This window comes from Pollachius pollachius (genome assembly GCF_949987615.1).
Source record: "Pollachius pollachius genome assembly, chromosome: 3".
NCBI lineage: Eukaryota > Metazoa > Chordata > Actinopteri > Gadiformes > Gadidae > Pollachius > Pollachius pollachius.
The window spans coordinates 51249133-51271652 of NC_136936.1; the positions used below are offsets into that span (position 1 = coordinate 51249133).

General features: G+C 47.8%; 1 protein-coding gene and 1 long non-coding RNA gene across 2 annotated transcripts in view; both read right to left on the reverse strand.

The window, feature by feature from the left end:
* The window catches only part of fstl1b (follistatin-like 1b), a 23207-nt gene extending 13850 nt beyond the window's left edge, over positions 1-9357 (reverse strand). Inside the window, exons 1-2 of the mRNA XM_079733707.1 lie at positions 9248-9357; positions 9052-9108 (exon numbers count right to left, since the gene is read on the reverse strand). Of these exons, the coding sequence (XP_079589833.1) occupies positions 9052-9108; positions 9248-9250 (60 nt within the window). The 5' untranslated portion in view covers positions 9251-9357. The remainder of the gene's footprint in view (positions 1-9051; positions 9109-9247) is intronic.
* Positions 9358-17245: 7888 nt separating this feature from the next.
* On the reverse strand, positions 17246-18178 carry LOC307072511. The gene is made up of 3 exons (XR_013811679.1): positions 17951-18178; positions 17490-17855; positions 17246-17386 (listed from the first exon to the last, which is right to left on the reverse strand). It is a non-coding gene; the product is annotated as an uncharacterized lncRNA (long non-coding RNA).
* Positions 18179-22520: the final 4342 nt, after the last annotated feature.

The window sequence follows — 22520 nt, forward strand, 5'->3', positions numbered from 1 at the left end:
ACCTGCAGGAGGACGGCCCCATGCTGTACTGCTCTGGAGATTGGGTGTGCCCCCCCCATGCCATCATTAAAGTGTCTCTTCCACTGGCTCCTGCTTCTGCATGGCAGTGTTACACCAGCAGAGAGATCCTCTCATCAAAGCCTTCCCAGCCGCCTCGTCGCTTTGTTCTGCTTAGTTCACCCTGTCTTCAGCACGCACACATTCACTCACACACGCATGCAGCACACACACATTCACTCACACATGCATGCAGCACGCACACATTCACTCACACATGCATGCAGCACGCACACATTCACTCACACACGCGTGCAGCACGCACACATTCACTCACACACGCATGCAGCACGCACACATTCACTCACACACGCATGCAGCACACACAGACACACACACACTCACTCACACATGCATGCAGCACACACACATTCACTCACACATGCATGCAGCAGAGGCAACCAGACGCAAGCACACACAAACACACATACACACAAACACACACGCACACATGGACACGCACACTCACACCCACACAGAAGCTGCACACACCCGCCAGGCCATGGTGTGTGCATGCTGCTGCTCGCCATCCGTCTATATCACCAGTACAGCGTAGAGCCTCCTCCACGCTGCGGCTGCTTCAGTGGTGGGCGTTGGCTTGCTTGTTTGTTTGTTTGTTTGTTTGTGTACAACATGCTCATCAGATCCCAGCGCCGCCGCTGACAGGACGAGATCGATGAGGGGATACTGAGGAGGTCACTTCAGCACCATTAGGAAGTCTTTACCCAGGGTGCACTGGGCCGTCATTACCATAGGCCATTGATTTTGTAAACAAGTCGCGGTGCCAGTGCCTCGACTCAAAAGGCCCCCGACAGCAGTCCTATACAGCGGGGGGGCCACCTTGGGGACGACCTCCCCGGACTGGGAGATGGTGTCGAATCGCTGAATTGCTGCAGAGAAATGTCATTACCTCAACTCAGTGGAACAGCATTCAGACTTCCCTTCTGCCTCTCAGAAGGTCACGTAAGTGGGTTAATAACAAGGGGGGGGGAGAGGCTGGTAGACCAATTAGAAGAAGGGAAAGGGCAGAACAGTCCCATAAGGGGAGGGACCGAGAAAAGCGTTGATTTAATGTATTCATAAAGCGCACAATGTCTCAAAGATAAGACCACACGTCACGGGCTCAGCAGTTCCTTCTCAAAGAGGCTTAATAGAGGAACAGCAGGTTCCCACTGGAGAGGAGAACGGCGCTGTTCACAACAAAGACGTCCGATAAACACACTATATTTACTTCATAGACACATATCTATATGATATAGATATATGATATATATATATAACTATATATATGTAACTGCAGACAGGCAGAACTAGTGCGATGACTCATGAGTGATGAGTGGCTCTCAGCCCTGGGACCCGTCCCCCCATTGGGCCGGGAGACTGCCCGTCAAGGACAGCAGTAAGACCCGCCTCTCTGCGTCTCCTCCAGCCCTAGCTCGTGGGATGTCTCTCCGTCCGTCCGCCCGGTTCAAACCGGTGCTTGTGGTGGTGTTCAGCTACGAGCCCCCCCCGCCCTGCAGGTCTTCTGCTCTGGGTTTGATCTGAGAGGCCGTGTGTCAACACAGCGAACTCATTAAAACGGCTCTGGACGGACGGACGGACGGACGGACGGAGGTACACACGGCAGGGAGACCTACCTCCTGCTCCGATGTGCAGGACTCGGAAACGAGGGGGCCGAGGGGGAGGGAGGGGGAGAGGATGTGGGGAGGATGGATGAAGACCGAGGGGGGGGGGGGGAACATTCCTCAGCTCTGCCGGTTCTCCGGTTCTGAGCCAGAAACTCATCAGTGTATGGGTCAGAACTGGTGACCCCCCAAGCCACCAACCCGGCCCGCCCGCACGTACACACACACACATGTGCCCGCACACACACACACACACACACGCAGGTGTGCACACACAAGCACGTGTGCACACACAGGCATGTGCACACACACACACACACACACACACACACACACACACTGCTGCCCTTCACACCCCTCCAGAGTGAGTTCCTCTGGCTCCGCCCCTCTGAGGGGGGGGGGTCTGGGCAGCCCGCCGCGCGCCGACCTTAAAGAATATGATTTGTGCTCCGACCGAGGGCGCTGGAGCTCAGCGCTGTAGCACCGCTCAGGATCCACCTCACAGCGGCCGCGCGTGGGAGGCTGCCGGTTTCTGCTTTAGCCTTTAATCATGAGATCTCCCCCCACCGAGGCCACCGTCTGTCTGTCTGTCTGTCTGTCTGTCTGTCTGTCCACAACGTCTGCCTCCCGTCTGTCCAGTCTACCTCCTGCCTGTCTGTCTGCAGCGTCTGTCCAGAGTCTAACCCACTGTTAGTACTCACAGCTGTTATACTACTTAATACTGTTAGTACTCACAGCTCTACTACTACGTACTGTTAGTACTCATAGCTCTAGTACTACAAACGGTTAGTACTCCTAGCTGTACTACTACATACTGTTAGTACTCCTAGCTGTACTACTACTACATGTTTGTAGCAGACTACGGCGGCGGCGTTCTCCCCCGACACCGGGCCGATACCAACGGTGAGTCCTGACACCAAACGATCGGAAGGAACCAGTTCGATTCAACCAGAAGTTTTCCTGTAACGTTCCTAACGTTTCCTCAGAGAGGAGGGGTTGGTTTGTGGGGGGGGGGGGGGTGATGTCACACCCTCCCAGAGACTCTTGATTTGTACCCGTGAGCGTTGAGTTCAACAACGGAAAAACCAAACAATGCTGGCAGAAAGACACTTCCTCCCCCAGAGAGAGAGAGAGAGAGAGAGAGAGAGAGAGAGAGAGAGAGAGAGAGAGGAGGGAGAGAGAGAGAGAGAGAGAGAGAGGGAGAGAGAGAGGGAGAGAGGGAGAGAGAGAGAGAGAGAGAGGGAGAGAGGGAGAGAGAGAGAGAGAGAGAGCGAGAGAGAGAGAGAGAGAGAGAGAGAGAGAGGGAGAGAGAGAGAGAGAGAGGAGGAGAATGAGGAGGGGGGAGAACGACAGGAAGGGAACGGGAAGGAAAGGAGAAAGATAATGATGAAATACACACTGAAACAGAAAGGGCGGGGGGGAGGTGGAGAGAGAGACATTGGGGAGGGGGAGAGAGGGAGAAAGTGGAAGCCAGGCTACAGAGCCCGGCAGAAACACATCTGCTAACAGTTAAAGCTCTGCCGGGGTATGTGAAGACCTCTGAGCACAACGACCCCTCCTCCCCCCGCCTGCACCCGGCGTCACGCCACCAGGACAATGGCCGCCCTGTCGTCCCGGGTGCCCACCTGACCCAGATCAATCAGGACCCCCCCCACACACACACACATAATCTCCCCTCTACCACAGCAGCAGATACACCCATCGATGTCTCTGTTATCTCGTCCGACTGGCCGCTGGTTCTGTACGTCCTCCATGTTCCCTGCCTCGTTACACGTCACCTTACTTCTTTGTTCAAACTATTTCTCTCCCTGCCTCCATTTCAGCAGATCCCCCCTTCCCCCCTCCTCCCCTCCCCTGTTCTGGGCTCTGTTCCAGGGCCTTGGAGGGAGGGCCCAGACCCAAGCCCAAGCCAGGGGAGCGGGTAGATCCCCTGCCCCAGTGTCCACTCCCACGCTGGGGCCATTATTGGGGCTAATAGTTTGGAGAGTCGGTTCACTGACGCCCAGTGAGGAATGTGTGAGCAGCCATCTTGGAGGAGGGGTTGAGTTCCTCGGCTCTGAGTCCATGTTGACAATAGACGACCCAAAAAAGAGCAGGAAACCCGGCCGGGACGGTCTTTGTTATAGTTCTTAATAAATCTATATTAGCTGACGCACCGACCACTGTGTTTGTTTGGAGGAGAACAGACTGTGAGCTGTTAGGGAGCAGAACGGAGCCGCTAATGAAACCCCTTCACTGGCTTCAGCTGAAACACACCAGGCCTGTGGATAATTAACATTTCTCCCATTGTCATGTGACCGCAGGAACACAGGCTGCTTGGCGGAGTGCAATTTTAAATTTGTGCTGAAGAAAGGGTGATTAGGGGGCAGCGGGGGGGGGGCACAGCTTCCAGCTGGGGGGGGCTGATTAATGGCTTTCAGATAACAAGTAACAGCCAGACACATTGTAATTATTTCTGACTGCTGATTTTCAGAGGAAAGAGAAAGATTTGCTTGCGAATTCTGGTTTGAGGCGATGGAACATGCTGAATTCTCTCTTTCATATTTTCCTTTTTCTAAACTCTACAATAGACAAAGATACATTTTAGATTAGAAACAGCCCTCATCTGAAGCAGGTTATAGGAAGTAGATTATAATGTAGAATGGGCTGCTTGTCATTTGGTGCTTGTGTGTGTGTGTGTGTGTGTGTGTGTGTGTGTGTGCGTGTGTGTGTGTGTGTGTGTGTGTGTGTGTGTGTGTGTGTGTGTGTGTGTGTGTGTGTGTGTGTGTGTGAGTAATGATAAGCCCGGTGCATCTGTTGGACTAAAACAGGTTCCCTTTAAAGCCGAGCCAAGTTAAGAGATCACACGACGCGACCATAAAACACACACAAACACATACCCCCACAGCACACACACACACATACACACTCACTCACACACACACACACACACACATAAACATACAAGCACCACACACACACACACACGCACAAACCCACAGACACACAAACACACACACACACACCCCATTCCCTACCAACACACACACACACACACACACACACACACACACACACACACACACAGAAACACACACACAGCCCCCCCCAGACCCCCAGGATGATGACCTTCAGTAGGCAGGAGCATCCAGAGGACACAGCGTCCCCCACTCAGCTCCACCCCCTCCTCCACCTCCTCCACCTGGAGGGTATTTATAGACAGCTCTGAATGGCCGCAGGTGGAGCAGCGACGGTTCAGCCTCCGTCAGCACCGCGGTGACACTGTCAGCTTGGTGACACCAGCAGGGCGGTGACACCGTCAGCGCAGTGACACCGTCAGGGCGGTGACACCGTCAGCGCGGTGACACCGTCAGCTCGGTGACACCGTCAGGGCGTTGACACCGTCAGGGCGGTGACACCGTCAGCTCGGTGACACCGTCAGGGCGGTGACACCGTCAGCTCGGTGACACCGTCAGGGCGGTGACACCGTCAGGGCGGTGACACCGTCAGGGCGTTGACACCGTCAGGGCGGTGACACCGTCAGCTCGGTGACACCGTCAGGGCGGGCGGGTGTTTTGGGATCTGTCCCCACGATCGGAGCATCAATGAACTGAGATCATGGATCACCAACCACATCACAGATCCTTTGAGCTGCAATAGTTCAGTCTTCGAGGTTGTCACAGGAAGGGAAGTAGATATGCGTGTGTGTCTGTGTGTGTATTTATGTGTGTGTGTGTGTGTGTTTGTTTATGTGTAGGTGTTTATACATGTGTGCGTATTAATATCTGGGTTTGTGTGTGTGTATTAATGTGTATGTGTGTGTTTGTTTATGTGTGTGTGTGTTTAGGTGTGTGTGTGCAGTAATGTGTGTGTTAGTGTGTGTATTAATGTGTGTGAGTGTGGGTTTATACGTGTGTATTAATGAGTGTCAATGTGTGTGTGTTTATTTATGTATGTGTGTGTATTAATGTGTGTGTGTGTGTGCATTAATGTGTGTGTGTGTGTTTGTTTATGTGTGCGTGCATTAATGTGTGTATTAATGTGTGTGTGTGCTCCGTGCCCGCCCCCTGCGGTGTGACGGCGTGTCTGAGCGTCTCTCTAACTGGACGGGGTCTGACTGCAGGAGGCCTCGGCTCTCGGCTCTCGGCTCTCGGCTCTCGGCTCTCGGCTCTCGGCTCTCGGCTCTCGGCTCTCCACTCTCCGCTCTCCGCTCTCTCAGGGGTCTTACCTCCAGGCCGCACCTCGCCTGAGGAGCCCACGGTCCTCCTCGACCAATCAGAGCTCACCTCTCAGAACACCAAACACACTACATCTAGAGCCTTAGCATCACACCCACACATTCTACCCACACACACACAGGGACTCACAGAGACACGCACGCATACACACGCATGGATACACTCAGATACATACACACAAACTATCTCGCTGGCACACACACACACGCCACACACCACAACATGCACACACACTCATATACAAACAGGTATAGAAATGTACAAGACAGCACATGAACGCAGAGACCACGACAGGCCCTCACACTGGGAACAGCGTTCAACCAGCCTGCCCTCCAGCCCGCTGCTGGGAGCCCTGTTCCTGGAGACGCTCCCCAGACCAGGGGCCCGGGGCCCTCCCCACAGCGGGCTACGGGCCATATATCATCGGGGCAACCGGCTGGAGAGGACAAATACCTTTCTAATGCCTGGCCGTCCGTTGGCCGGTTCAGCAGAACCTGTGCTCTGTCTTCCCCTGTCATAAGCAGCTCATTAGACGGCCCAGGAATCCAGGAAACAGGGTCAATGGACAACGCTAGGACAACGCTAGGAACGCTAGGACAACACTAGGAACGCTAGGACAACGCTAAGACAACGCTAGGACAACGCTAGGAACGCTAGGACAACGCTAGGACAACGCTAGGAACGCTAGGACAACGCTAGGAACGCTAGGACAACGCTAAGACAACGCTAGGACAACGCTAGGAACGCTAGGACAACGCTAGGACAACGCTAGGAACGCTAGGACAACGCTAGGACAACGCTAGGAACGCTAGGAACGCTAGGACAACGCTAGGAACGCTAGGAACGCTAGGACAACGCTGGGACAACGCTAGGACAACGCTAGGACAACGCTAGGACAACTCACTGCTGGAGAGGACAAATACCTTTCTAATGCCTGGCCGTCCGTTGGCCGGTTCAGCAGAACCTGTGCTCTGTCTTCCCCTGTCATAAGCAGCTCATTAGACGGCCCAGGAATCCAGGAAACAGGGTCAATGGACAACGCTAGGACAACGCTAGGAACGCTAGGACAACACTAGGAACGCTAGGACAACGCTAAGACAACGCTAGGACAACGCTAGGAACGCTAGGACAACGCTAGGACAACGCTAGGAACGCTAGGACAACGCTAGGAACGCTAGGACAACGCTAAGACAACGCTAGGACAACGCTAGGAACGCTAGGACAACGCTAGGACAACGCTAGGAACGCTAGGACAACGCTAGGACAACGCTAGGAACGCTAGGACAACGCTAGGAACGCTAGGAACGCTAGGACAACGCTGGGACAACGCTAGGACAACGCTAGGACAACGCTAGGACAACTCACTGCTAGGACAACGCTAGGACAATGCTAGGACAACGCTAGGAACGCTAGGACAACGCTAGGAACGCTAGGACAACGCTAGGACAACGCTAGGACAACGCTAGGAACGCTAGGACAACGCTAGGACAACGCTAGGACAACGCACTGCTAGGACAACTCTAGGACAACGCTAGGAACCGAGAGGACAACGCTAGGACAACAATAGGACAACGCTAGGACAATGCTAGGACAACGCTAGGACAACACCAGGACAACGCACAGCAAGCACAACGCTAGGAACCACTAGGACAACGCTAGGAACCACTAGGACAACACTCCGCTAGGACAACGCACTGCTAGGACAACGCTGGGACAACACTAGGACAACGCTAGGACAACGCTTGGAACCGCTAGGACAACGCTAGGACAACTCTCTGCTAGGATGCCCTCGGGGGTCAATGGAGAGGGACGGGCGGTCCTGTCATAACAGTATGGGGGGCCGTACCTCCACCAAGAGAGTCAAACGTTTCACCACTGAACACCGCTGGCCGCAAGTAGAGACCTGAGAGCTGGGCCCTGTAATTAGCACGCTGGTGTTTGTCATCCAGAGTGTTGTGTGGTGCAGGTCAACACACACAGCTGTTACACAGCTGTCTGAGGCCACGACCCACAGCACCTGGTCCCAGGGTGTGTGTGTGCATATGCATGTGTGCGTGTGTGTGTGTGTGTGTGCGTGTGTGTGTGTGTATGTGTAGGTGTTTGTGTGTGTGTGTGTGCGTGTGTGTGTGTGTATGTGTAGGTGTTTGTGTGTGTGTGTGTGTGTGTGTGTGTGCGTGTGTGTGTTTGTGTCTGTGTGTGTGTGTGTGTAGGTGTGCGTAGGTGTTTGTGTGTGTGTGTGTGTGTGTTTACATAACTTAGTTAGTTCCTGTTTGTGCCTCGGTTTCTTCAGATCTTTAAACAGATAGCCTCACACTAGAGGGCCGAGGTGGCCGTCTGGGTGATGTGAGTCGCTCTCATGCGTCTATACGCCCTCAAAGGAACCAAACCTTCTGACCAGAAGCACTCACTACGTCATCCACAGGGATGTGTGTGTGTGTGTGTGTGTGTGTGTGTGTGTGTGTGTGTGTGTGTTTGTGTCTGATTGGTCGGCAATTACATTAGTTTTGTGTGAACTTTGCTTAGAGCTTAGCATAGACCACCCCTGAAACACACACACACACACACACACACACACACACACACGCACACACAGAGCTTGTATTACACATTAAAACCCCTCCTCACATCCCACTGCAGCTGTCTATAATAATTTTGATCCGTCAAAAAATGAATTTCAACTGCTTTCTTTGTTGGGTTTTTAGCTGTGGAGGTCAAAGTTAAGTTAGAGTCAACATGGACATCTTGAAATGACACCACGTTACATTCATGTAAACATGTACCAGTGAACCTTCTCTACTTTGGGTTTCCTGGCATGATGTCACCGAGCAGCTATGCAGTCAGGGCTACTGACTCAGTAGCGGTGGGTCTATCAGGTAAGTTAATGGTCTAAATTAATTTCATGTTGAAGATGAAATGATTGGGTTGAACTGATCGTAATAAACCGAACCCATGGGTAATAACTCCGTCTCATCAGCCCAGCAGACGGACGGACGGATGGATCCAGAGGTGAGGTCAGGCGGACTAGTTTAGGTTCGGCCGTGGAGACCAGAAGACCAGACCTACTGAACGCGATCAGCGATTTTCACCAGCAGTCCTTTGAATAACCATCCAAAGGTCCGTTTATACATAAAGTGACGTTTAACCAAACTTACCTCCGCAGTGGAGAGCGCCAGGGCGAGCAGCACGAGAGCAGCGGCGCTCCGGAACATCTGGACGGGGGAGAAGGTTCGGTCAGAGACACCAAAGTTCATTACGTTCAACTGCGTGGAAAACCAACATTAAAGCTAACCGCGGAACATGGCCAAACAAAGCGTGAGGTATCCCCCGGACCTGGTGCTGGTTCCTTACCATGTTGAGAGCGGTAAGAGGGTGGTGTTCCTGGGCTGAGGAGAGGTGGTGTCGGTGTGTGGAGGTCTGAGGCGCTGAGGAATGCCTGCTCTTCGCTTCTCCCCCTCCGACGTGACGTGGCCAATGAGAAGGTCTGTAGCGGGAGGGACGGCTCCACCTCGAGTAGGAGGAACCGGAGGAGGAACGGGAGGAGGTGAGCTGGAGGATCGGGCTTTCTCCGTGTGTGATGAGGCTGAAGCGGGTCGTTAATGAGCTCGGCTCTCGCTCTGTGGAACTACAGAGCTGTATTCCGCACTGACTCCGATGACTGTTTACAGAGTCGAGCCTCCGAGTTTGTATTGTACAGAACCAACTTAACTAAATATATGCATATATAAATAAATACATAAATAAATAAATATATATTCCAATCCAGTTATAACGTGTATTCGGTTGATTTACACTCACATATATTTCTGTCACATTTTGCAATGTGTAGGGTTGTGTGTGTGTGTGTGCGTGTGCGTCTCTCTCTCTCTCTCTCTCTCTCTCTCTCCCTCTGTCCATGAGTCTATGCTTTATGCATTATAACACCCCTCAGTGTGTGTGTGTGTCTGGTGTGCGTGTGTGTGTGTGTGTGTGTGTCCTTAATCAGGGTAATTAAACCTGATTAGCAGCATGCTGGCTGTGTCCTTGCTGCCTATCTGCCACTGCACACACACACACACACACACACACACACACACTTTGAATTCTGAATAAAACCCAGAAAAGAAGCTCCTACTGTTAAGCCATCATTTATGCATGAATCTATAAGCCCTCAAAGGAAATATACCTTTTAAGTAGATGCAGCGACTACATCCTCCAGGGTTTGGTGTGTGTGCACGTTTGTGTGAGTGTGAGAGTGTGTGTCTGTGCACATGTGTGTGCACGCATGTTTGTTAGCTTTTGTGTATGCGTGTGTGAGTGTTTGCATTGTTTGTTTGTGTGTGCACGGGTTTGCATTTGTGTTTTTGTGTGCATTCGTGTGTGTGTGTGTGTGTGTGTGCGTGTGTGTGTGTGTGTGTGTGTGTGTGTGTGTGTGTGTGTGCGCGTGTTTGGGTGTGTGTGTGAGAGGGATTCTTATTCTGTCCGCGTTACTCTTTCGGTGTAAATTAACCCTGTTAGCATTCAGTACCTTGTAGCGTGGTGATGACCTGTATAGGCGCATAAGCAGTAACTCAAATAATAATAAAACAAAATCTTTAATAAATTCTTCACCAGACGCCTGACCTCCTCTGGCTGCTGCTGGATAGAATGGAGGAAGAGATGACCTGCATCGTGGAGCCCTTCCATTAGAGCCCCCACAACACGGAGCAGGGAGATGGAGCGATGGGGTGATGGGGACGATGGGGACGATGGGGCTTGGTGTTGGGGCGGGGGGGAGGTGGTAGTGTTGCCTCACCTTCACCCACTAATGCACACTTTCACCCACCGACGCTGGTGTGACCCATGCAAGGGGACAGCCAGCTGGTCGGGAGCAGTCGGGGGGGGGCGTCTCACTCAGGGACACCTCGACACTCTCAGCTAGGAGGAGCCGGGGATCGAACCAGCAACCTTCTGGTTACCAGCCAACCCGCTCTACCGCCTCCAATCACCCAGTTCACAGCCAGTCGGGGCGGACGGAACCCTGTTGAGTTGTTCATGCCGACGTCTCTGGCTGCTGGCCGGGCTGGGAGGGGGCGGGGCCGGACTCTACACATCCAGACTTTAATGAATCTGCTTGAAATGCAAATCGTGTTTTGCAGCGCCGCAGAATTTTCATTTGTCTTCTGTTTGCTGAAGCTTTGGTGCGGGCACCTTTACACAAGCACACACGCACGCACATACAAACACACACACACACACACACACACACACACACACACACATACACGCACACACACACACACACACACACACACACGCTCACCCACGCTCACACACGCTGTGTGAATGGAAATTGAATCAACAATGTAATCAATTCATTAGACATTGTTGCAGCCAATAAGCTCGCTTCGTGATTTTTTAATCATCTTTTTAAAGGCACAGGAGACAGAAGCCCTCGTCCACGAGCTGCGTATCATCTTCTCTGTCCTGCTCCTAGCGGGGTCTCTGGTGTAAGGGTCACCTGACAGGGGTTCAGGTGAGCCATTGGTTTCTTCTTATGCTTCATTTGCATCAAATACTAAAGAAATGAAATGAAACGTCGGCTTCCTATATTTAGTTTCATCCTTTTCTTCTAAGCTGTTCATCTGATCACATGATGAACAACCACTGGTCTCTCGTCATGAGGAGAGGAGACAAGGAGATGAGACGAGGAGAGGCGATGAGGAGAGGAGATAAGGAGTGAGTGTGTTTGAGGAGATAAGGCATGAGTGCGTTTGAGGAGAGAGGAGTGAGTGTGTCTGAGGAGTGTGTTGAGTGTTGAGTGTGTTTGTGTTTTGGTATTTCACACCTTATTGATTGGCCTCAGAGAAATGTGTTCTTGCTTTTAATTTATAATACCTCTCCCATCTCACTGAATCCTGGCCATGTGTGTGTTCTGCTGCGGGGGCAGCAGACCAGATCCTCTCAGAAGACAACCCACGTTCAAACAGGCACTACGTTTGAATTGGCATTCTCATGTGTTCATGGAGCCTCATCCTTATACCAATACAGGCCATCTGCAGGCCCCAGAGTAGAGCTATGATGAGCTGCAGTATGGGAAGTTTCTGAGCAGTTTCCCCCCCAGATGAGCCTGGTTTTCTGGGTTTTCTGGAAGGGTGAGAGGCCCTGAGAGCAGACCCTGAAGAGACGCCCGCTGGCAGGAGTCTGGATGGAGAAGCGTGGAGATGAGAACACAGACTCATGCGGAGACTGCAGGGGGCCGCGGTCCTAGCAGGGGGGAGAACGCGTGGGTGCTCTGTGCAGACCCACTCGCTCCCCCAAAGGGCCCAGCCCACATAAACACTGTTTCCTACTACATTAGTGCCTCCTGAGTCATCAGAAAACAGAGAACATTGAATCATGACGGCACAAAGCAGAACCCTAGAGGCGGCCATTAGTGAGGACATTCGCTCATTAACCTGGTATTTGGAAAACTTCCCCGCAGACGCTTGCACACAATGTTGTGTTGTTCTGTTGTTGAGAGGGGATTAAAAAAGGCCATTACAGCACCCCCTGCTGGCCCAAGAGGCTGCATTTTCCCCTTTCCTCGACTGCCTGCTCAACCGTCCTAATCAGAACGGAGTGCGTGAGTTGATATTGAGGACATGTCTGTCTCTGGTTTCCTGCTGTTTATGTCTTGATGTCTCGCGTGATGAATTCACATCTTTTGTTATTTGGTCGATATTTCAGTAATTATTTTATCCAAGGGACTTGTGGCCGGGAAAACTCTACATTACCCCGATTGAATGTTGATCTGAAAGGTTTTATATTTAGGCGTTCATGGCATTAAAACATGTGCTCTATCCAATTCAAAAGTTGGTTCATTTAAATGGCAGACATCCACTAATGTTTGCGACAGCCCAGGGTTGAAACGTGACATGCAGCACCAGTAATTCATTGTTGATTTTTAGGCACCGATGCCAGCCAGTTTACTCCACATTACTCCACTTTCCGTGTACGGCCAAGCCATGAGGACACGTGGTGGGTAAACACATGGTGAGCATCCAAACAGAGATAATATAGATGACAGAAATACATTATGCAACATTAAAATGGTCTCGATTGATCTTAAAAACACATCTAAACTCACATAAGAAGAGAAGAGCCATTGCAGCCCACAGAAGAAACCTCACGGTCCAGCCATCTTCTAATTCTGAATGCGTTGCAAACAAAATAACAAAATAACCGTCATTGTGATCCTTATAAGCACTCAAATGTATATTCACGTTTTTAAATTCCTGTTGAATTAAGAAAGTCCACTCACTCAGTTCCTCCTTCCAGACAAGACACATGGGCAGTTCTGGCCCTCAGAGGGATACCCTGACATCTCTTAACACTGTGAGACTTTCACGACGTGGACAGCATGCTTGGCACCCTAATGACCCTAATGACTTCACAGCCAATCAGACGTGCGAAGGGAGTCCATATTATACTGAGCACTGAGATGATGGAGGGAAGGTGGAATTATTCTGATCATTAGCCTGACAGCATTAGACCATCGTTCCATCCCTGGTGTATCATCGGATAAGCCAAGATTATCACTTATTTCACTCCTCAATATTCATTTATTCAGACGAGTCACACGAGAACTTGGGGCCTTGTATTTCAACATGAATTATTTCTGTATGTGAAATCTTTCATGTAATCATCTCATGAAGTACTTTTAGTTTTCATTTTAGAGCTGCTTCACGGCGCTTTTTCGGGGGGGGGATATCGATTACTATACATAATCAATATATTTTGTATATAATCTCAATATTTTATTCGTGCCCTTCAGTATGGTAATGTCTAGTCTCTTCAAGTCCTCCCCCTCGGCTGTTATTTATCCAGCTCCTTTATGGCAGTGCAGGGATAAGTCCAGGTGTGTGTGTGTGTGTGTGTGTGTGTGTGTGTGTGTATGTGTGTGTGTGTGTGGGTAGATGTGTGTGTGTTTGTGTGTGTGTGTGTGGGTAGATGTGTGTGTTTGTGTGTGTGTGTGTGTGTGTGCGTGTGTGTGTGTGTGTGTGTGTGTGTGTGTGTGTGTATGTCCGAGGGCTGGGTTCTCCTTCACATCAAACACCAGCACCCAGAACACAATGGGAACACGGCATGTTATTCTCTACTGTTATCTTCAGACCTACTGGACAGGCTGGAGACGGAAGTCATCGAGCCGGCAGTACGAGGCCGTGAGGAGGGCAGGAGATTGAGGGGTAGACAGGCAGCGCTGGAGGCAGCTGGAGGCCAGGGGAGGGGCAGGGGAAGACTGGAGGCTACGGCCGCACAACAAAGGGTGGATGAAAGAGGGTGGAGGTGATGGATTCAGAATCAGTAAAGCTGGCAGCCTTTGGAGAGGCAACTCCTACTACATCCTGGAGACATGCAGACAGTGGGTATTATGGTCTGGCGTTGCCTTCGGGGAAGCGGCTCGTGCTGTCGACTCAATGTGAAACGGAGCTTCTTGCCACTAGTGACCCATTAGTGAATAGTTACACCCTTCTTGTCTCTAGTAAACCACTAGTGATTAGTTAGGCCATTTGTGTCACTAGTGACCCACTAATACCTTCCTATTATACTATGTGAGCGTTTATTACACTCGATTGAGTACTCAATTGTGACGATTCAATTACAGAATGCTGAAGCAGACCGGTCCTTAGTGTGAATAATGAAAAGCTCGCTGTACAATATCCCTTCCATATATCTGAGGACTGGGACACGTTTGGCCTTATTACTGCTCCAACGCCCAGGAGGATCAACAGTGCAGACAAGACCTGCAGCCAGCCTCCAGGGGGATGGTGGCACGGTTGCATTTTCATCCCTTAGTAATTCACTTTTAGTAATGGCCCTCTTTCCCTTCCCGAGACCCAATGGGCATTCAAATAAGAAGAATTTTATTCCTCCACAGAGGAAAAGGCTAATTAATGAATAAAGAAGCAAAAATAATCACCCAACTGAATGTCAGGGGGCATAGTTTAGATGAGAAGTAGGTCTGCGCTAGACGACTTTATGTTAAAACGGTGCTGGCTGGGACAAAAGTAGCTAGTGCATTTGGGACCCACTTCTCTTTACACTTTTCTATCCCCACCTAAGAAATATATATTTTTAAAGTTGTATAACTTTTTCATGTTCAATGGGAATTCATTATTATATTTAACTCCAGTAGTATGAGTTGGCAATTGGCCAATGTAATAAACGTTTTGTGGTACTTTAATTAGTTATATCTCTCGTTTCTCTAAGGTAAACTGTGTATGCTTAGCATGTTTGGCTACTATAGCACTGTCTGCCATTATGTCCACCATCCACAACAGAGGGTCAAAATGGCTGCAGGCTGTAGGCCACATTGTTAAAAAATTAAAATAAATGTTACCCACGTTGTTTGCCTTGGTCAATATACATTTTTGTACCCTCGCTTTAACAGACGGCCGACCGACCGTCTACTTACTACCCTTGTTTCATTAAAAAAAAACGTTATTTTTAATACAAAGATTGAGTCTGCCCTCATTCCTTGGTTGCCCTCCTGCCCTCTAGATTTATTATAACTTGAAGGCAATGTAGGTTAGATTTAAGCAAAATAACATTTTTGAGATTAATATGTTAGAAATGTCCTATAGCTATAACTAGCGAGCACATATGCAAATGCACACAACCATTCATATTCTGCAAAGAGGTTTTGATTAAAAGCCATTATGTCGTAACCATCCAGGGTATACTTACCACGAGGCATGACAGTGTAAAAAACACAGGATAAAGAAAAGTTTCAAGAAATGTGTTTTGTCAAATGTCATTTAAAAGCACTACACTACCCACAATCCGAACGTTTAACACGACGTCCTTGATTGGTGGAGCTCGCTGTTACCATGGAAACGAACCGCCGGCGCGAAAGTCGAAACTTGGGACCAGTGTCCAAATGGTTTAGAACCAGTACAAATCAGGCCTCGTACCGAAGTGTTTGTGAGGCCCAGCTTTTGTGTTCTGTCAGGGCCAGTATCAAGGAAAAGACTGCTGGGTTGTGGTGAGTTTAGCAGGCTGGCTAGTTCATGTCGTTATCATGCTGCGGTGAATAATACACAATATATGATATACAGGGCTGCCAACTTTTCAAAAAGCCTTGGAGTGAGATTTTGTCGGGCCAACCAAAATTTTGCCATATACACGCCAATTTTTGTTTAGCCCACTGCCATACACAAAAAACACATACCTCTGACCATGCATCAGTGGTTCTCAATGCATGGGCCTTAGGCACTACTCAGAGTGTACAAATGGAACCACAGGACACAGCATGGCCCATTTTGTGCATATTTATTTGGGGAAAAAGTAAACACATAGTACAAAGTAAACAGATATGTTGTACACAGTATGTGTTAAAACAATAAAATAATAATAAAAATGAAAAACCCCAAAACATTTTTTAACCATCCCAGAACTATAAGCTAACAAAAAAAGATTACTCATCTCCAGCTACTTATCTCATTCCTTGATAGCTGTGTGTTTGATTGTATTTAGACGTTGCCTTTTTTGAGGCCTTGATTATGTCCTGGGAGGGCTCCCACTTGAAGCAGGGCTCCAGGCCAGCCATCTTGATTGTCATGATGGACGACAATGTCCCATCCAGAGCCAGGCTGTTTCTGGTTTTGGTTTTATTCAGCCCCACCACGGAAAAAACCCTCTCTGCATCGGCGTTGGAGTGGGGTAAAACAAGGACCAGCTTGGCAATTGTTGATAGCCTCATGAAAAGAGGTAATCCTGTCACCTATGAAGAAGGAACCAAGAACACAATGTAAAAATATGTAATATTACTTTGTAAGAGGAGTAAAGGATAATTAATTTAGTCTATAACCAAATGCATGCACCTAGTTTTATGCATACATACCAAATGATTCTAATTTGAATTTTCTACTGTTATTGGTGTACAAGAATCATTCTTACCCTTTGTTTACGGGTTGCCATCTCAGCCCAGAAGTTCTCTGTCTCGTGTCCAGAGTCCTGGAGGGGTGGTAATATCATAGTCTGGTATTCCAGGAGCTCTTCACTAAGTTTATCATGTTCCTCTGGTCCATGGTAGGGGAGCAGGTGAGGGAACCTTATTTTAAAGCAGAGTTACAAGTATTTTATTTTTGATATATGCTGTATTTATGATATATGTCATCAACCCAAAGAATTGTTTTTTTAAAAGCCAGTTAGGGATGGATCATGTGCTTAGAGGCATTCTTGTTATAGAATTCATGGCATTAAGTCTCAGATAACAAGCAGAGATTGCTGAAAGAAATCCTAACCTCTCTACAAAGTACAGGACATCTTCCATGCCACATTCCAACCTTTGCCGGACATCTATGAATTTTGCATGCTTGAGCAGTGGCTCTTGCAACGGCAGCTTCTTCATAGCATACTCCACAGCATTGATTAGAAAACTGAGGGCAGCTTCATGGAACTTCTCAACCTGATGAGGTGTGATGTCTCCATCATCAAGCAATCTGTGGAGCTTGGCCCTAGTGGTAAAGCCAATGTTCAGCTTTCTTCCTGTCACAGATACAACAAATCAAGGTTGACAGATATGCTGTGTCATGCTTATCATAAAAATAATAATAATTATAATTATAATAGTAGAATATTAAACACTGACCTGCCAAATGGTTGTCCTTTTCTTTGAAACAAATCTCATGTGGCTGTTCGTGGCCTATCAGCGCTCTAGGTACCATGAATTTACTGCACATCTTGCGAATGAAGTTCAACATCTACACATCAACACAGACATTTACAGGTGTAAAACAGTAAAACATGTTGCAGCAGAAAAAGCAACAACAGCAAAAGTATATCCTCTGCTTCTGTACCTCATCATGTAGTAAGAATATTGATGAACATTCTCTCTGCAGTAGAAGGTTGAAAGATGTGAATGTTGGTATGGTGGCCTGGAAAAAGAGCAGGTACACCTCTGTCATGGGGTCAGTGAATGCCTCCCGAAGTCTCCTGAACCTCGCCTGACTTTCATCTTAAATGGAAAAAACAAAATTGGCAATATGTACAGCTAACAAACTTGTGGTATTAGTAGTAGATGCATAAGGGAAATGACATGAGGGACCATACTGGCAGATTTGAAGTAGCTGGCCAAAGGGTCATACAGCCTCAGAATCCGGGTCACGCAGCGCTCAAGGCTTAACAAACGAACAGAGATATGCTGCAGGATCTCCATATACTCTGCCTCGTGAAGCTCACAAAATTCTGTTACAGGCATTTAATTATAAAACATATGTATTCAAAAGTTCTGTATTTCAATATTTTAATTGGGACTGTCAAAAGTGCATACCTGTTAAGTAGCCCTTTCGGTTGGTGCTATCCTTAAACCAGTAGCACACATCCACTATCAGGTCCTCCAGATCAAATTTAGAAACCTGCAATACATAATCAGACCAGAAACATTAAGGTTAATGCATGTAATCAGTACACAGATATTAGTTACATGTGAAGTAAAATTAGGCCTATACTTACTTCCAAAAACCCTGCACCAGCTTTTTTAGCGGTATTATGGACAATATGACATGGGCAGCCATGAACATAAATGCTGGGGTGTTCCTTCAGGATTCTGGAGGTTCTGTGAACCTGTGTTCACTGCAGCATTATCCACAGAAAGACCAACACACTTCTGCCAGGGAATAGCCTTTTCTTCCAAGGTGGTCTTGATCTTGCTGAAGATCACTTCTGCTGTCCCACACCTTGCTCCGCTAGTAGTACACATCCCCAGGAAGCGGTGTTCAACCTTATCTTTCATAAAGATCCTGACTGTCAGGGGGTTCATCTTCTCTACTCCTGCAATGACAGCATAGTTAAGCAAAACATCCCATCCTCTTATGTACATGTATGCACAAAAACGAAATAATGCCAGATTATTGTTAAGGTGAAAAACATCATAGTTTGGGAACTACCTGTGTCATTGGATCCATCTGGGACTAGAGTGTATGGCTGTTCCCTCATTTGATCGACCAACTTCCTCATAAAATGTGGTGCCAGCGCCTCGTTTACTATGCTGGACATTTTTGTCCTGGCACACCGGTATTCCTGGGCTGTTCTTGAGTCTTTGAAACACTCCTTTAGAAGAGGCCCCAGGTGGTCTGCAACAGCTAGTGGAACATTGTGCTGCACTAGTGTTGCTGTTATTTTGACCTCAGCCCTCCTTGTCTGCAAGATTTTTTTTATTAGTACTCCCCAAAGAACACAGTTGAGTTGAAATAGACATTATATTAGACAAAACTATAAATTGTGATAGAACAGTAGTAGTACACAAAACTCTTGAACCTTGACAGACCATGACAGTGATACATAGCATACCTTAGCCTCTTGGTCTGCCATACCCACAACAGAGGAACAGGGCACTGAAAATCTGTCTAAAGTTGCCTGAGATTGAAGTGCCTGCTGCTTGTCCTGGTGGCTCTTGCTCTTGATGTGTCGCACAACATCAGTCACCCCTTGGTGGCAACATGAGTTCTCGACACGACACACAGAGCACCAGTAATGTGTGCTGAGGGTCCCTCTTGTTATGAATGGCCATGTTGTGGTCCACTCACTTTTAAAGATGGACCTGTATTTTGCAGCTCCACACATGGCTCTACTCCTCGACCCCTGCTCAGGCCACCGCTGTTCTTCATTCTCTGTCTGTGGCTGTTCTATCTGTTCCTGTGCTGTCTCTTGTTCTGTCTGTTCCTGTACTGTCTCTTGTTCTGTTGGTCGCTGTTCTGTCTCTTGTTCTGTCTGTTCCTGTTCTGTCTGTTGTTCTGTCTGTTCCTGTTCGGTCTCTTGTTCTGTTGGTCGCTGTTCTGTCTGTTGTTCTGTCTGTTCCTGTTCGGTCTCTTGTTCTGTTGGTTCCTGTTCTGTTTGTTGCTGTTCTGTAGCCCTTTTCTTGTGTGTCTGGTTTTTCGATAGATAAAATAAAATATTTCTCTTTGTTCCTGCTGATGGCCCTGGCTTTTTTTTATAGGGCATCCTTGAAACCTTTAGGTTTAATAAAAGTCATGTTGGTTTATAATTCTGCGCTAGTATATCAGTTACAATATGCTTTTTTTCTGGTGTACAATTTATGTTGTGCTGCATTTAGACCTCAAACTAATAGTTTACAAATATCTCTCTTGTTTACACATTAAAACGAATAGGTTACTTTAAGAGCATAAACACTTATAATTATTAAAAAATACATACCTGAAAAGGGGGGAATATAATCCAGTGACGGGCTTCTTTGGATAAAAAGTCAAGCATCTGATAGTAGACAGTAGTCCGACCGGTTCTGGCAGCGCGAAGCGCGAAACAACACAACTAAGTCTAACTAATCGACTAATCACCCTGTGCGGTGGTGTTTATGAATGAATCAAGGCTCAAAAAGGTAGATAACAGATAACCGAACCGATTTTTTTTCTTTTTTTTTTGCCCGGAGTCAGACGTGTGTCAGACGAAATTCAGCGTGAGAAATCGGGGGTGTGGCGTGAGAGCGTGTGAAGTGATTCAAATGAGTGTGTCTCACGGCCAATGCGTGAGAGTTGGCAGCTTTGGATATAGCAGTGCTATATAGTAATTTGGGTAGGATAACGACTAGGAAAACATGTTGAATGAATTCGTAACTGAATTCACATGTTTTAAGGGATGAGTAGTTCACTCGTTCACAAAATAACGTCTTTTACCCTTGCCTTTTCTTTTTAAAACTGCTTTTAGCGGTTTATCACACTCCTGGTGCTAAAATAAGAGGATTTTAAAGTTTATAGGAGTCTAGTGTGCCAGTGCCCACAGAGCATTGAGCTAACAAAATCGAATTTTATACCAAGACCCTATTTCTAGAAAAGTGCAATATGTTCCGGGTCCAGCGCTTGGGGACGCTGTTGTACAGTCTGAGCCACGAGGCGCTGTGAGACCACTCATGGCGCTATCGCAGTTACACAGAACACACTCATCATGAAGTCTGTTTTAAAAATCAATCATCCATTACTACACACAATCAATGTAACTAAAGTTTCATTAGGTTACTTGTATTTGACTAACATATAAATGGTATAAACATATTTGGGAGGTTTGAGTGTTTGCAGGGCTTTTAAAATGACTCAATATTTCTTCAACATAATTCTCACTACACTGGGTAGACTCAGTCAGAGTTCACCAGGTGAAGGCTCCAGGGCATGTTGTGAACCCTGATAACTGAGACGCATCATTCCAATCACAGGTCCAAGTGCGATTTGAAGGACCGCCACTGGGGGGCGGACTTCACCACGACGCTTCAATCAAGACCTTCATCAGCGCTGGGACTGAGTAAATCAGTGCTTATTCCAAGTTACCAGTCCTTGTTCTAGAAAACCTCAATGAATGTCATTCTGTAGTGTCTTTCCTGAGTCATATTGGGTCTTGCGTTTTGGCTGTCAGAGGAAATCATGAAGGGGCAAACATCCAATCACAGGCCCACACCATAGGGCTCCCAGGCAGATACTTTATTCTTACTTTAAAACCTTTTTGTAACCTAATTACCTCAATATTGCGTATCACTTTGAGTTTGCCACTTAACTGGATCTGCACATCGTTGCATTGTGATGGGCTCTGGACTGCTGAAGATCTTTCTTTCTATGTTCGTTTTTATGCGTTTTTCTTTGTACTGTTGAATGTATTTCCTTTGTATGTGCTCTGCGTCTGTGATTTCCTTTTTCTCTATCTTTGCACTTTGTAACTCTGCTAAAAAAAAGGCTATTTAAATTCTTACCTAACGTCTAACTTATTTCCTTGATGTGGCGGGTGCTCTGAATAAGGTCTCTCTTATTATTACGCTATTAGCCTTTGTTCCTCCAGCGGACCTCTGGGGCAGATTAAGCGAATACTGAGATGTTAAATGGACCAAGATGTTGTTTCCCTGGACACGTCCAAGTGCTAAACAGAGATGGTCCACTTCATTATTCATCCATGATGCTCACATTTAAGACAGCCAGACGCCGGACGGACGCTCTGTGGTCTTTCCCCAGACCGTCCCGCAGTAGATCAGCTCTGAAGACAGGGTGGGCAGAGAGAAGCCTTAACACGTCCAGGCCCTTGATCTAGTGAAGGGCTCCGATCGTCCCATCAGAAATAGTCCTCTCGAAAGTATAACTCTTTATTTGATCAGAAGAAAGTATATATATATATATATAATTTTATTTTGATTAAAGTCAAAGTTGGAAACAATAGCCTTTTTTTTATCTAACAATGGCATTCACTCGTGCAGAATGTCAAAGCTTCCCTCTTGAATTATGCGCATTTCCTAATGTCACAATTTAAATGTCATGTGACATTACGCCCCCAGAATGCAAGATGAGGTCGTGGGGAAGGCCGTGTGAATGATGAGCACTTGATTAAATTATTATTATGATTTACAAAATCATACGTTACAGTCTCTGTTACAGACCACCGCAAAATTAACACAAACACACAGGAGGACGTGTGGGGGGTCGCTGTGCATGCTCACACACACACACACACACACACACACACACATTCATACAAACACAAACACACACACACACTGTAGACAAAGGACGGGTTGAAATAACAGAGATGGAGCGCATGGGGGCTAGCGGGGTCATTGTGTGAGGCATGCCTGATTCTATCAGCCCTGAGGTCATCCAGTGTGTGTGTGTGTGTTTTTTGTGTGTCTGTGTGT